Source organism: Fukomys damarensis, unplaced genomic scaffold, assembly GCF_012274545.1.
Source record: "Fukomys damarensis isolate Sample0158 unplaced genomic scaffold, DMR_v1.0_HiC HiC_scaffold_12, whole genome shotgun sequence".
Taxonomy (NCBI): Eukaryota; Metazoa; Chordata; class Mammalia; order Rodentia; family Bathyergidae; genus Fukomys; species Fukomys damarensis.
In genome coordinates, this window is record NW_022900924.1 from 4,209,569 (window position 1) to 4,224,737 (window position 15,169).

Sequence of the window (15,169 nt, forward strand, 5' to 3'; positions counted from 1 at the left end):
GGGGATTGAATTTAGGACCTCGTGCTTGTGAGGCAGACAGCAGCACCACTGAGCTAAATCCCTAGCCCCTGATTGCTATGAATTTGAAGCAAGCCTGGGCTACATAGTGAGTTCAAGGCCAGCCGGAACTACAAAGCAAGACCCTGACTCAAAAAATAAAATAAGTCTCTCTGTGTTTGCAGCATGTGGAGTTCCGAAAGCAAAAGGACATTGATAACATCATTAGCTGGCAGCCTCCAGAGGTGAGGACAAATGATCCTGCCCATCCCTATGCTGCACTATTAGATCCACAGCCAGTGTCCTGGGTCTATTGGATTGGGGCCCTCAGAGAACAAGTCTGACCATGCTGTGGGAGCTCTGATGGCACCCGGGGCAGGGTTGTGGCGGGAGAACCCGGAGCACTGCGCGGTGATCCAGGGAGGGCATGGATGCGCTGGGCCTGCCCACCAGGTCCTTCCTCTCCGTTGTGCCCAGGTGATCCAGCAGTACTTGTCGGGGGGCATGTGCGGCTATGACCTGGATGGCTGCCCGGTCTGGTACGATATCATTGGGCCTCTGGATGCCAAGGGTCTGCTGTTCTCAGCCACCAAGCAGGACCTGCTCAGGACCAAGATGCGGGACTGCGAGCTGCTTCTGCAGGAGTGTGCCCGTCAGACCACAAAGGTGGGTAGATTGCTGTGCTGAGGAGTGAGTTGTGCTGGGGGTCTTCAAGCAGAGGCAGAGATGTTATTAAGGGATGAAAGCGTAAGTTTTGGGCTGAGGCCCAGACTTTATATATATATATTTTTTGTTTGTTTCTTTGTTTGTTTGTTTTGAGACAGGGTCTCACTATGTGGTTGAGACTGACCTGGAACTCACTATGTAGCCCAGGCTGGTCTCGGACTCACAGTGATCCTCCTGCCTCAGCCTCCTGAGTGCCGGGATTACAGGCGTGCGCCACCATGCCCGGCTAGATATATTTTTTAAAGCAAAACCTTTATTGATACATTTTAGATACATAATGATCACATTCATCATAGGGAATTTGTACCTGAACATGATGTATCTTCCTTCTTTTTCCCCTCTTCCCACCATCTTCAACTGACTTTTAGATTTTTTTTTTTTTTTTTTGTTACCGGGAATTGAACTCAGGACCTTGCACTTGTGAGGCAGGCGGCAGCACCATTGAGCTAAATCCCCAGCCCCTAGATTTTTATAAAATTGAAAAGTTTTAGAGTCTGACATGATCTTGCCTGTTTTTTCTTTTGTGGTGCTAGGGATTGAAACAGGGCTTTAAGCACACTAAGCAAGTGCTTTACCACTGACCTATGTAACTACCTGCCAAACTTGTATTTTGCTAAGCTAGGACCTAGAATGTCCATCTATTACTGCCGTAATTAATACCTCAAACGATAAGAGTGGCATAATCTCAGAGTAAAAGGCAGTTCTTTTTTTGTTTTTTGTTTTTTTGGGTATCAGGGATTGAATTCGGGTCCTTGTGCTTGCAAGGCAGGCCACCGAACCGCTGAGCTAAATCCCCGGCCCAAGGCAGTTCTTTTAAATGGAATAGATTCGGGGCCAGGGATTTAGCTCTGTGGCACCAGGCCTGCCTTGCAAGTGCAAGGTCCTGAATTCGATCCTTAATACCAAAAAAAAAAAAAGAAAAAGAAAAGATCAAACTTGGGATCTTGTGTTTGTGAAGCAGGAGGAGGAATCATTGAGCTAAAGCCCCAGCCCAAATCACTTTTTTTTTTGGTACCAGGGATTGAACTGGGGTCCTTGTGCTTGTGAGGCAGGTGCCGGAACCACCAAACTAAATCCCTGGCCCTCAAATCACTTTTTATCATTTATTTATTTTTGGTACCGGGGATCGAACTCAGGTCTTTGTGCTTGTGAGGCAGGTGGCGGAACCACTGAGCTAAATCCCCAGCCCACCAAATCACTTTTTAAAAAATGGAGTAGCAGCCGGGCATGGTAGCACATGCCTGTAATTCCAACACTCGGGAGGCTGAGGCAGGAGGATCACTGTGAGTTCGAGACCAGCATGGGCTACATAGTGAGTTCCAGGTCAGTCTGAACCACATAGTGAGACCCTGTCTCAAAAAACAAACAAACAAAAAAGGAATAACTTTATAAAAAACTACATTATTATTGTTTTCCTCATTTGGGACCACTGAGGCCCTGTTATGGACCAACCCATTTGAGCAAGTATTGGGGTAAAATTGGTAGATGAGCTCATATTCTGTGTTTCTCTAACTTCGTATTCAAGAGAGATTAGGACAGCGTATTATTCCCTTACTGAGAAAGAGGAACAAGATGGAGTTGCTACCCTGGCCTTCTTGCCTTCTTCTCAGCAGTTGTAAAGATTTAGTGAAGTAGGCCAGTTAAGGTGGTGCATGCCTGTAATCCCAGAATTCAGGAGGCTGAAGCAGGAGGGCCGCCAGGAGTTCAAGGCCAGGTGGATTACATAGTCCCTGTCTCAAAAACAAACAAACAAAAAGATTAAGTGAGGGGCCCAGGATTTAGCTCAGTGGTTCCACCGCCTGCCTCACAAGCTCAAGGACCCAAGTTCGATCCCTGGTACCCCCCCAAAAAAAAGATTAAGTGAAACAATATAATAAAGTCCGGGGACTTTTTTTTTTTTTTTAAACAGTGTCACCTTTAAGAAGAAAGGCTCCTGTGTGCAGAGAACTCAAGAGATGCAGGGCGGTCAAGAGACCTCAGGGATGCAGGAGCACTTGACTATTCATACCCTTCAGGTCTTAGATTGGGCAGAGCATCTGGGTTGAGAGAGAAGCAGCTCAGGCCCAAATGCTGCTCACAGAGCACAAAGTGATTCAGAGGAAGAGGAGGGCCACCCTGCAGGAGAGGCAAGCTCAGATGTAATCTGGATCCCCCCTCGTCACTTAGAGGATAAAAACATGGAGGAACAACTTGGCTAGGCTACTATTATATTCAGGTTGATTATCAGTGGTTCTCTCCACCTGGGGAACTCTGGGCCTGGGCTGTAGGTATGGGGCAACCAGCACTGGTCCTGAAATAGGCGGGGCTTCTGTAATGGGACAGACTAGCGTGAGTGACTTCCCACTGTCTGTTGCCTACAGTTGGGGAAGAAAATAGAGACCATCACCATAATTTATGACTGCGAAGGCCTTGGCCTTAAGCATCTCTGGAAGCCTGCAATAGAAGCCTATGGAGAGGTAAGCGGCGGTGGGGAGGGGCCCCTTGGCCAGGCTGCCCTGTGTGACCGTGCAGTGATGGGGGTGAATTCTAGCCGGGAGGAAGCTGGGTCTCCCTCCCTGGCACAGGGGCCTTAGCCTGCTGGACCAGAGTGATTTTGTTTCTACAGTTTCTCTGCATGTTCGAGGAAAATTATCCTGAAACAATGAAGCATCTTTTTATTGTTAAAGGTAAGTTGGGGATTTTCTGTAACAAGGCCAGGTGGGAAAGAAGAACCAAAAATATTAGTTGGGCCAGACTGTGGAGAGTAAAATAAGTCAGCCAAAGGAGGAGCTTAGTATATCGTGAAGTCAGACAGTGTCGCTTTACAACGCAGTTTTTAGAGTTTGTTGCCTCCTTTAAGCCGTCTAGCCAAAGGACATAGGAAGAGATCCTTGGCCTGTCCCACTGTACAGATGGGAAAGTTGGACGGGTATTGTGGCCAGGCATAGTGGCACATGTGGTAATCCCAGAACTCTGGGAGGCTGAGGCAGGTGGATCCCATGTTTGATCCCAAAATTAAAAGTGGGCTGGCCCCAGTACTCAGGAGGCTGAGGCAGGAGGATCGCTGTGAGTTCGAGACCAGCCTGGGCTACATAGTGAGTTCCAGGTCAGTCTCAACTACATAGTGAGACCCTGTCTCAAAAAACCAAAAAAAAAAGAAAAAAGGACTGGGGATGTAGCTCAGTGAGAAGGCGGCCCTTACTACTAACAAATACCCGCCCCCACGAAAACCAAACCAAAAAAAAACCAGGTGCCATGCTCAACCTCACACCCTGAACTGCTGATGTGCTCTCCACAGCACCAAGGAGTGTGTGACTCAACCTAGGGAGGGGGCACTGCTGGGTGGCAGTGGGTAGGTGGATGAGCGGGCTGGGATGACAGTGCTAGGGACTGATTGACTGGTGCTTCTGCCCTCGTGTGGCCTGACCTCTCTTCCAGCTCCCAGGCTGTTTCCTGTGGCCTATAACCTCATCAAACCCTTCCTGAGTGAGGACACTCGCAAGAAGATCATGGTCCTGGGGGGTGAGTGGCTTAGACTCCTTCCCCAGTTTGGGCTTTAGCGGTGTAACCGTGACTGCTAGGACAAAGGCTCCCTCTGCTGGTTTGTTAGCAAGGGGACCCAGGAACAAGTTGCAAAGCTGAAGCCCTCCTCTCTGCCTTCCTGAGAAGACCATTCTACAAGCAAGCACTAAGCTCACCATGGTGGGTTCCAAGATGAGATCGCAACTCCAGTCCTTGTTCTTAAGGAGCTTGCAGTTTTATGCGAGAGAGACGACCCAGAGAGAAAAAGCAGAGATAGGAGCTAGAGGACACTAGGAGGAGCATTGAAAAGTGCCACAGAAGTCACAGGAGCAAGGTTGCTGCTGGGTGGGGGAATCAGGTGCGGCTTTCTGTGACAGGCACCTTCTCTGTGCCAGGCCTTGGGCCAGGTGCCGTGATGACAAAGATGAATAAGACAGAGCCTCTTGCGGAGCTCTCAGGAAAGGGAGGCACGGATATTTATCAGTGTAATATAGTTAATGGAAGAAAGGGACCCATGAAGTTCCTGGGAGCTCCGAGCTGGGAGGGGCGATGCCTACCTAACCTCTGTGGTGTGGGATAAGTAAGAGTCGGTCGCATGGAACAAGGCAGGGAAGCTCCTTGGCAGAAAGAGGATCACTGAGCAAAGACTTCCCAGTTTGGCACGGGCATCTGTCATGGAATTCAGGGCAGGATCCAGCTCGAGAAGCTGTACAGGGAGGCTGAGGAGAACTCGGGGCACCATGCTGAGAAGCTGTGACAAGGCTCTCCGTGCTCCAGGGACCAGGGAGGAGCTCTTGGCGGGGCGGTGCCGAGATCAGATTTTAAACTGAGATGTTCTACTGGCCAAATCCTAAAGGGGAGAAAGCGGTTTGCCCGCTGTTGCCATGCCTTAGATTTATGACCTAACTAGGAAGTAGAACAACAGAACTCAGTTGACGGAATGTAGGAGCCAGGGGAGAGAGAGAACGCTAGCGTGGCTCCTTGGTACCCGGCCCGAGTGACTGAGAAGATCATGACGCCGGGGTTCAAAGTGGGAAAACTGGTGAATGCGGCTCGAGGGTGAGCAGTTTAACAAGACCTACAGGTGCTGGGAACGCATGAGCCTGAAGCTTAGGAGAGAGCTCCAGCCTGGAGATTTGGGGTGACCCAATAAAGGCAGCAGCCAAAACCCTGGGAGCAGAGATTTCCCAGGGAAGAGCAGAGGCCGAATCCCAGGGGAAATGTCCAAGTTCTGGAGACGAGGGGCCCCCCAGGGACGCAGGTCACCAGGCGTAGATAGGTAGAGAAGTAGGGAGGACCCCAAACCACGAGGAGGACAAACAGCGATCGAGCCCGCCGGGGACAGGCAGTGCTGTTCTGCTGGAGCAGGAAGTGGAGTGGAGGAGAAGGGTAGAAAGGTAGATCGGGGTGGGCAGGTTGGAGGCTTGCTGCTTGCTCCCCGTGGAGTCAGACCAGGCGTAGGTAATAGGTGTTCTGAGGTTTCTGAATGTTCACCCGTGGGTGACATGTTGAAGGGTGATTTTCCAAGACGGGAGTGTGGCATGATGTTACCAGGGGAGTTCATGACTTCTGGGTTTTGGTCCTAGGTTCGTACAGACAGATTTTCTCCCTCCCTACCCGCTTCTCTCGACAGGGTCTTTCTGCCTAGTCTGGGCCTTGAATTTGCTATGTAGCCGAGAGGCTGCCTTTGGACTCACAATCCTCCTGCCTCAGCCTGCAGAGTGCTAGTGTTCCAGGTGTATGTCACCAGGCCTGGCTTAGGTTTTTTTTTTGTTTGTTTTTTTTGAGACAGGGTCTCACTGTGTAGTTGAGACTGACCTGGAACTCACTATGTAGCCCAGGCTGGTCTCGAACTCACAGCGATCCTCCTGCCTCAGCCTCCCGAGTGCTGGGATTACAGGCGTGCGCCACCACACCCGGCTGCCTGGTTTAGATTTTGCTTCTTGCTGTCTCAGTTATCCTGTCTGTAAGATGGGAAGGATCTTCCTGGCCCGATCCCAACTCTCCAGCTGAGCTGGGGGAAGAGAAAAAAAAAAAATCAGACCAAAAAAAGGTTTTTATGATTTTTGGTTTTTCTACTGCTACCACCCACCATGTGCATGAGATGCTTTGGTTTCCTGGCAGCCAAGCTACGTAGGAGGTTCAGTCTGTTCTTCTACCCACACCTAACACTCTTTCAACCACGGAGGGATGACATTTACTCTGAGCTGGTCACTGGAGTTTAGCTTAAATTACCCCAAAACCACAGATACTGTGTTCTCGGGAGTTGCATGGTCTTGGGTCCCTAAAAATCTGAGGACAGGCGTGTTCTGGACAGTGTATGTGGGTTTCCAGCTAGCACTGCAGGAGGACGCTGGGAAGTAAGTCCTTCATGGCTTGGGGCTGGTGCCTATCATGAAAGGTTCCTGTGCCAAAATATTGTACTTGGCTGATCTTTCCTTACCAATGTGAACTGGTGAAGAAGTGCTTTTGGCACTGAATGTACCGGAGTCGAACTCTCCTGCCCAGGAAGGCTTGGTTACAAAAAGCAGCTAGATCGCCCAAGACGACAGACGCAGAAATGAGGCTCGGGTCGGAGTAAAGCCAAAGGAACCCACTTAAGGGCTCACTGCAGGGATGTATGCATTCACAGAGTGACAGCTGAGCACAGTTGGGTGCAGGGAAAAGGTCAGAGTCTGGTCTGACCAGGACAGACCCTCAGATTCAGGCCTTCCTGCCTGTCACACACGCTGTTCCCTCTGCATGGAACTCCCCTGCTTTTTTGTCTTCCTCCGGCTTGTATTCACCACCTTACTGGGGGCGATAGGTAACATAGTGAGTGTAGTGCCTGCAGTTTACAAAGCCTTCTCCGTTATTCTAAGTTCATTTCCCTCCCACTGTTACCCTATAGGGCAGGAAGAACTAGCTCAAGATGAAGTGATTTCCTAAAGTTACTTAGCTGGCCAGAGGCAAGGAAAGCAACCCAGGTCTCCTGAGTCCTGGTCCAGGGAGGGCCATCCTCTGGGTGATGGCTCTTACCAACCTCCCTGCACAGTTATGTATGTGTTTCATGCTCCTAATGGCCCTTGTTGAGGGGAAGCAACAGGCATAGGTTTTGCTCCTTCAGTGTAGACGACCAGGGATGTGGTGAAATCGTGCCTAATGGTGACATTTCCGTCCTGCCTAGCAAACTGGAAGGAGGTTTTACTGAGGCATGTCAGCCCTGACCAGTTGCCTGTGGAGTACGGAGGTACCATGACTGACCCGGATGGAAACCCCAAGTGCAAATCTAAGGTATGGGCCACAAGAGGCTGGAGGTGAGCGGGGCAGCCTGCTGAAAAGGCACAGCCAGCCCAGCTCATCCGCGCTCTGCTTCTAGATCAACTATGGGGGCGACATCCCCAAGAAGTATTACGTGCGAGACCAGGTGAAGCAGCAGTATGAACACAGCGTGCAGATTGCCCGGGGCTCCTCCCACCAAGTGGAGTATGAAATTCTCTTCCCCGGCTGTGTGCTCAGGTAGGACCCGGCCCTCCCCTGAGACCTGAACCTTTCATTCTTAGGTGCCACGGGTGGGAAGGGTGGAAGAGGCCTTGGTGCCCCAGAGACGCACGTGTACAGACGGAAGGACAGCTAAATGGGCTCACGTGACCCGCAGGTGGCAGTTTATGTCAGAGGGAGCAGACGTCGGTTTCGGGATTTTCCTGAAGACCAAGATGGGGGAGCGGCAGCGGGCAGGGGAGATGACGGAGGTGCTGCCCAGCCAGAGGTACAATTCCCATCTGGTCCCTGAGGACGGGACCCTTACGTGCAGCGACCCTGGCATCTGTAAGTATCTTTGTTTTGGCAACACCTTGAAGTCCCTGTTCAGCGTTCTGACCGGGAGGCCCCTCTTCCTCCATGGGTTTGGGCTCTTGGTGTTAGACCTAGAAGCGGAACCCTTGCCAGTTTTCAGCCCTTTCTTGGCATAGAAGGGTAAGCTTGGAGAAGTGCAGTGACTTGCTCAGGGCGACCCAGGTAGTTAACAGTAGGGCCCGGCAGGCTAATGTACAGGTGAGGCACAGCAGGAGGCAGGCCTAGGGCCTCTGCCTTCAGGTCCAGGTCTGACTGGGTCTGTGACTGTGACCAGATGTGTCCTGGGGATGCTCCTTCCTCATGAACCAGAGGTAGACTTGGCTGCCTGGGTGTAGGGATCACAGGGTGTGAACAGCGTGCTGAAAAGGGACCAGCTTTGGGCGGGGATGTGGCTCAGTGGTAGAGCACTCGCCTACTATGCCTGCAGCCCTGGGTTCAATCCCCAGCACTACAAAAACAAAAAACAAGAAAACCAGCCTTGACCTCTCTGAGTGTCACGCATCTCCATGTTGACCAAACAATGGGCACAGAATGTAAACAGAAAGTTTGCACATGAAGAAATCAGAATGGCAAATACACACTTGAAAAAGTGTTTAACCTCACTTGACTTTATGATATTGATTAAAATTCCCTTTGACTCAGAAGTTCTAGGGCTGGGGATTTAGCTGAGTGGTTCTGCCGCCTGCTTTGCAAGTGCAAGGACCCGAGTTCGATCCCCAGTACCAAAAAAACAAAAAGAAGTTCTACTTCTGGAAATGTATCCTACAGAAATAGTTATACAAAGACAGAGGGACAAGGATGGTTTCTGAAAAACTGGCAGTAAACCAAATGGCAGTCAGGTCTTGTTAAAAATAGAGTTCATCCATACAATGGAATACTGTTGTCATTAAAGAGAATAAGTTGATATGTAAAATGTCAGATAGACATTGAACAAATAAACATGAAACACAGTATATGTAATATATTTAACTTTGTTTTTTAAAAAAATTGTGTACCTGTAATGTCAGTGCTGAGGAGGCTGAGGCAGGGGGATCGCCACGAGTTTGAGGCTAGAACTCTAGTGAGTTCAAGACTAGCCTGGGCTACATATCGAGACCCTGTCTCAAAAACCAAGAAAAAAAAGTGTGTACACTAAAAGAATTCTCAGGAATCTATTCCTTTTTTGTGTATACGTGGTACTGGGGATTGAACGCAGGGTCTTCAAACTGAGCTACATCTCCAGCTCTTTTTAGATTTTAATTTTAATTTTATGTTTTGATGCTGGGGATCGAACTCGGGTCCTTGTGCTTACAAAGCAGGCACTGGAACCACTGAGCTAAATCCCCGGCCCTCTTTTTAGATTTTTACACAAGGTCTCACTAAACTGTTAAGTTTCCCAAGCTGGGCTAGAACTTGAACTCCTTCTGCCTCAGCCTCCCAGAATGTCTGTGTTAACCCTGAACCGTAATTATCTCATGGGTGGTAGAATGCTCTTAGAGGGCTTTCATTTCTGCACACGATACACATTATACTGATAATTCATCACATTTATAAGTAGAACAATCAGGCACATGTACACACACACATACACACACACACACACACACACACACACACACACACACACGTGCGTACGAGCATGTGCACATACCCATGCCTGCCAGTCGAATTTCCAGTTTCCTTTCTGACAGCACCAGAGGATTGGGGATGGAAAACCAAGGAAAGCTGCCACCCCGCCTTTTTTATCAGAAGGAAGTTGGACCAGACTATTGACTAGTTGCCTGGCCTTAGGCAAGCGACCTTACCTCTTTGAATTTCAGTTTTCTGATTGCTACAATGGAGCCCTTAAGGGTTACCCAGTGACTACACAGGCCACGGTCTCAAGGCACTTATGTGGTGTCACGCCTGGCAAAGAGCCGGCACTCAATACGTGGCGACCACCATCAGTAGTGAGAGTGAGTGGAGGGCACAGGCCATCCTGGAGATGGTGCTGCAGGACGGGAGAAGCCCTGGACCCCAGGTCTGAGGCATCACTGGCCCATCTGAACCAGCCCCACGAATGTCTCAGCTCCGCGCTTGTCCACACCATCACCCAAGCTGGAATTCAGCCTCCTCCCTCACAACCCAGCACCTGTCACTCTCTCCCGCCCCCTCCCCACAGATGCTCTGCGGCACAGCGCGGCTTCCCAGGGAGGGTGAGTTTTCTCTCTGGGGAGCCGGGTCCCTGGGGAGAAGGCCTACGCTGTAAGCTTCAGCAAGAGCGAGGCTTAGCAACCAGCTCAGACACTGTCACCCACTTTGTACATGGAAGACCGAATTGATTTATGTATTTGGGATTTTTTTTTTTTTTTTTTTTTGGTACCAGGGATCGAATTTGGGTCCTTGCACTTGTGAGGCAGGCGGTGGAACCACCACGAATTTCTTTTTTTAAGGAACAGGAAAGGGCGTTCTCTCTCCCACAAAGTAATCTGTGTACACAACACAAGACGCCAGAGACTCCTGGAGTCCCAGTGTGGGAACTCGGGCCCAGACTGTCCTAGAGGTGACCAGGACATCTGTCTTTGATGTGACAAAGGACAGAGTGGACACCCAGACCAGAGAAGTAACTTCCCCAAGGTCATGGAGTCACCAGGAGGGCCCCAACCCATTTTTATAGCTTCATCTACTCCCTCTCGCGTCCTTAATATCTGTGGGATGACAGCCACGAACCTTTGAACATAATTCGCCTCCGGTTTGCAAATCCCAAAATTATTTTAGCTCCCCTTGCATACCTTCCTGACAATAACTTCCTTTTTTTTTAACCCACTTGTGATCTGCTTGTTGCTCATTCCCAGGACGGGAAGAGTCAGGCCACCCCATCCACCCCTTTTCCCCCAAGTTCACCTGTGAGACGGCAATGCCCTTGGAGACCCAGGTGACCTGCTGTGTGGTACAACACGATCACCCGGGGGTGGGATTTAATCTCTGGGTACACCAGCCCCAGTGGCAGGAGCCCTGGAACCTTCTGGCTTCCAGTCTTTGTCCAAGTGTACTAATTTACCAAGGAGGGGACCAAAGTTAAATTGATTTCACTGTTTTTCTCTCCCCTAATATCTACTGAGGGCCTGAGTATGGAATGGAAAGATTCTGAGAAAAGAGCTAAGGTCTGTCCACTAGGAAACCTGCAGAACCAAAACCCTGCAGAAAGGTGACAAGGTGCTGCAAGACAGGGCCGGGGTGGAAGGAGTCCAGCGGGAACAAGGAGGCCTGCTCCTGAGGAAGTCCAGCCTTGCTACCAACTTCTCTGAGTGTTTGCAACAGGTGTCTTTTGAGAATTAGATTTGAGGAGCTGGGCATGGTGGCACACACCTGTAATCCCAGCACTCGGGAGGGTGAGGCAGGAGGATCGTGAGTTTGAGACCAGTCTGGGCTACATAGTGAGTTCCAGGTCAGTCTCAACTACATAGTGAGACCCTGTCTCAACCCCCAGCCAAAGAATGAGATTTAACAGGCTGGGCATTTAGCTCAGTAGTGCTGCCACCTGCCTCGAAAGTACAAGGTCCTGAGTTCAATCCCCAGTACCTAAATAAATAAATAAATAAATAATAATTAGATTTGACTGGGCCAGGGATTGTAGCTCAGTGGTGCGACATGACTGCTTGGTAAGCAAAAGGTCCCAAGTTCAATCCTCGGTACTGGAAAAAAAAAAAAGAGATTTGACTTTCCTTCTTAGAGCAGGGGATGGGCCGGGGATTTAGCTCAGTGGTTCCAGCCCCTGCCTTGCAAGCACAAGGTCCTGAGTTTGATTCCTGGTACCAAACAAAACAAGGCCTTGTCTCAAAATCAAACAAAACAAATCCAAACAAGAGCCATCAGACTGTAGAGTTGCAGTGACTCCACTTCCCTGGGGCCTGTGCCTCTAACCCCTTCCTTGTTTCTGAGGGCAGAATATCTCAGGCAAAATCATCACAATCCTGGTACTTGGTCTAAGGAGACCAAAGGACTGGGTCTTTACCAAGACTGCCTCTGGTTGCCAAGGTTCTGTGGTCCAGGCAAAGAGAGAAAGCTTCGCTCTTTCCAGGAGGACTGCTGGTCCCTTAGGACCTCTGCAGTAGAGAAAAAACAGGGCTGACACTAATGGGTGTTCTAAGCTGTGCATTTTATCCAGGGTCAGAAAAGGCGAAAGGTGAAGTCTCAGGTTAAATATACAGGTGGGTTTTGTTTTGTTTTGTTTTGTTTTGTTTTTGGCTGGGAAAAGCAGAGAAGACCAGCACAGGGAAAGAGCAGAGCTAGCATTTTTGTTTTCATGTTTAGTTCTCTCTCTCTCTCTCTCTTTTTTCTGGTTTTTTGAACTCACTGTGTGGCCCAGGCTGGTTTCCTTTGCGATCCTCCTGCCTCAGCCTCCCCAGTGCTGGGATTACAGGCATGAGCCACCACGCCCTGCTCTTGTTTAGTTCTCTTGAAGGGGCATTTTAACTGAAATGGAACAGCTTCTCAGAGAAACAGGGTTAGCTAAAAAGCAAGTCTGTTCCATTGCCAAAGCTTGGTAAAGCTCTCTCTGCCAACTGCATACCTACTTCTTACTTCCACGTTTTGGAAGAAATGACTGCTAACAGGTGTAGTCTATCCTAGCAGTTACCTTCTGTCTCTTTGGAAGTACCACATTACTGAAAAAACAGTATACACACACGGGTACATTCACAGGAATTGTGTCTGTCACTCAGTGTATGCTGGAGAGAAGTCTGTGGCTAAAATTCATAGAATTTGAGAAAAACTTTCCCTCCGAGGCACTGTCACCATCAAAGAGAACATATTATAAACAGACAAGTAGTGGGCTGGGATTTAATTCAGTGGTGTCACCGCCTGCTTCGCAAGCACAAGGACCAGAGTTTGATCTCCGCTACCATTAAAAAAAAATTCCGTATTCCCAAAGATTGCACATTTTACCTTTTCCCAGAAGCTGAACAAGACTGGGCTTCCCAAGGTCCAGGTCAATCGGGTCAAAGGCAAGAATGCAGACCACAAGGAAATTCTAGCTTCATCTTTTCTCGCTGAGTGACAGGAGAGACTTCTTTTTCATCGAAAGTAAAACAAAGCTAATGCTGAGGAAGAATGCGATTATATAGATTACCAAGCCAGTGCTGCAACACCTAAGTAGCTATTATTATTACTACTACTATTATAACTACTGCTGTTGCTTACTAATTCTACGCCCCCCTCATAGCCCAGGTCAAACTTTACCTTGTGTGAAAAGGCAGTTTTGCTCTAAGGGGCCCTGTCCTCCCAAATTGCTATAGATATTGTTCTGTCATTCAGCTGGCACTTCACATACTCTGTGTCATGTGCTTTTCACAGGAGCACCTTGTCACTGGAGCTAGGCTAAGTTTTAGAAGGCCCAGAACTAGACCAGGTTTAAGAAGGTAGCTTATACCACCGTCTGCCTTGCTCAGTCAGTAGAAACTGCTATCCCCGAGTGTTCTGTCAGAACCACCTGAATGTCTGGTCTTCTGCCTCCCCTTAGATGTCCTGCGGTTTGACAACACCTACAGCTTCATTCATGCCAAGAAGGTCAGTTTCACTGTGGAGGTCTTGCTTCCAGACAAAGCCTCAGAAGAGAAGATGAATCAGCTGGGGGCAGAGACCTCGAAATAATGCCTCCCCCTCTAGGCCTGGCCGCCAGGATCGTTTTCCTTGTAGCAGTCATTTTTCTACAACCCTGCGGCCCACAGAAACTGCGCTGGAGGGTAGATTTCTGGCTGGATCTGGGAACTTTTTGCATCAGAATTAGGAAGAGGCCAGTAGCTGGAGTGGGTCTCCTTGCTTCTCAAATTACCAGGGAGTCCTCAAGGGCTGGAATGTGATAGAATCTGTCCTGAAGACCCTGTCAACTTTCCCTTTCCGGTGACAGCTGAGGCAGGGAGTAGGGTGGCACTGGGCAGCGGCAGGGAAGAAATAAGAAAAACGGGGAGAGTGTGGGACCTTCAGGGAAGCCAGCTGCAGAGGAGAAACTTGCTCCCCAGTGAACGTGGAAGTTCAGATGGTAATAAGAGGAAGCAAGGTTGCTAGAACCACGGTGGGGACTAGAAGCTTTCCAAACTTTTTTTTTTTATTATCGAGGCTGAGGTATGTTTTGGCTTTCACCAAGTTTCAGGAGTGGCCCAAGTCAGCACAGATCTTCCCATTGGAAGGTAGACGGGCAGCCTCTCTCTCACCTTGAGAACTTCAGCAACTTCTGGGCTGCCTTTAATTATTAAAGATTGTCAGTGAGTCAGGGCTTCCTGGGACTCTGGTAGCCAGCCGCTGTTCTCCAATACAAACATACGAACAACAACAAAAAAAGCACAAGAGTCATTATCTCTGGGGACCACAGTTCACGGACGGGGCTAGGAGGTAGGAGGCGGGGGATGGCGATCCATTTCTTGGTGCCACTAGCCTCCCGTTACGTAACCGTCCGCGGGGGCACCCGAGACGGAAATGATGGGATCAAGGCAGTGGTACTCTGAGCATCTCCTAGTCAGCCTCAAGCAGCGCCCAGCAACCGGCTTCCCGAACGAGGCCTTAACAGTCCCATCTCTGGGAGGTGCACGAACAGGCGCAGTGGATTCCTCTTGCTTGTGAGTGGAGACAGCCAGGATGAGCCGCTGACAGGGCCGGCGGCCAGAGGACCTGGCCGGCATCTGGACGAGCCAGGGGCTGGGGACGGCCGCAGTCCTTGACGCGGAGGGGGTTCGGGGAAGGGACGGGGCCTGACGCAGACCCGAGGGAGCGAAGACCGCGCAGGCGGCTCCAGTCAGACCGCTCGTTAGGACATCCTGGCCTTGGCTTACAATGCTCTGTTAGCAAAATTGACCAATGAATAAAGCAACGTTCAGTGCACAAGGAGTGGAACTCAACGTCCGAATCTCCTGGTCCCCAACCTCAACTCCCCAGGAGGGCCCTGGGGTCTTCTCGCCGACGAGGCGCATGCGCAACCCTCGAACCGCGTCCTCTCGCGCGACTTTTCCCGAGGGGACCGCTTACCGCCTGCCTCCCGATTGGGCCATTTCGTAGGCTGGCGTCCGCCATCTTTGCTCAGTCCGTGAAGCGCGCTCCCGACCGCCGTCACGGTGAGGGCGGAGGCCCCGCCCCCTCGGCTCCTCCCTAGCCGGCGGGT

At 50.1% G+C, this 15,169-nt stretch overlaps 1 protein-coding gene across 2 annotated transcripts in view; it reads left to right on the forward strand.

Annotated features, from left to right (window-relative positions):
* Positions 1 to 14,898, forward strand: part of Sec14l2 (SEC14 like lipid binding 2) — a 22,320-nt gene extending 7,422 nt beyond the window's left edge. For both annotated transcript variants that reach the window (XM_010603783.3, XM_010603784.3), the window contains exons 4-12: positions 183 to 242; positions 475 to 663; positions 3,084 to 3,179; positions 3,329 to 3,389; positions 4,141 to 4,224; positions 7,391 to 7,497; positions 7,583 to 7,722; positions 7,862 to 8,031; positions 13,538 to 14,898. In XM_010603783.3, coding sequence (XP_010602085.1) covers positions 183 to 242; positions 475 to 663; positions 3,084 to 3,179; positions 3,329 to 3,389; positions 4,141 to 4,224; positions 7,391 to 7,497; positions 7,583 to 7,722; positions 7,862 to 8,031; positions 13,538 to 13,668 — 1,038 coding nt within the window. In that variant the 3' untranslated portion in view covers positions 13,669 to 14,898. The remainder of the gene's footprint in view (positions 1 to 182; positions 243 to 474; positions 664 to 3,083; positions 3,180 to 3,328; positions 3,390 to 4,140; positions 4,225 to 7,390; positions 7,498 to 7,582; positions 7,723 to 7,861; positions 8,032 to 13,537) is intronic.
* Positions 14,899 to 15,169: the final 271 nt, after the last annotated feature.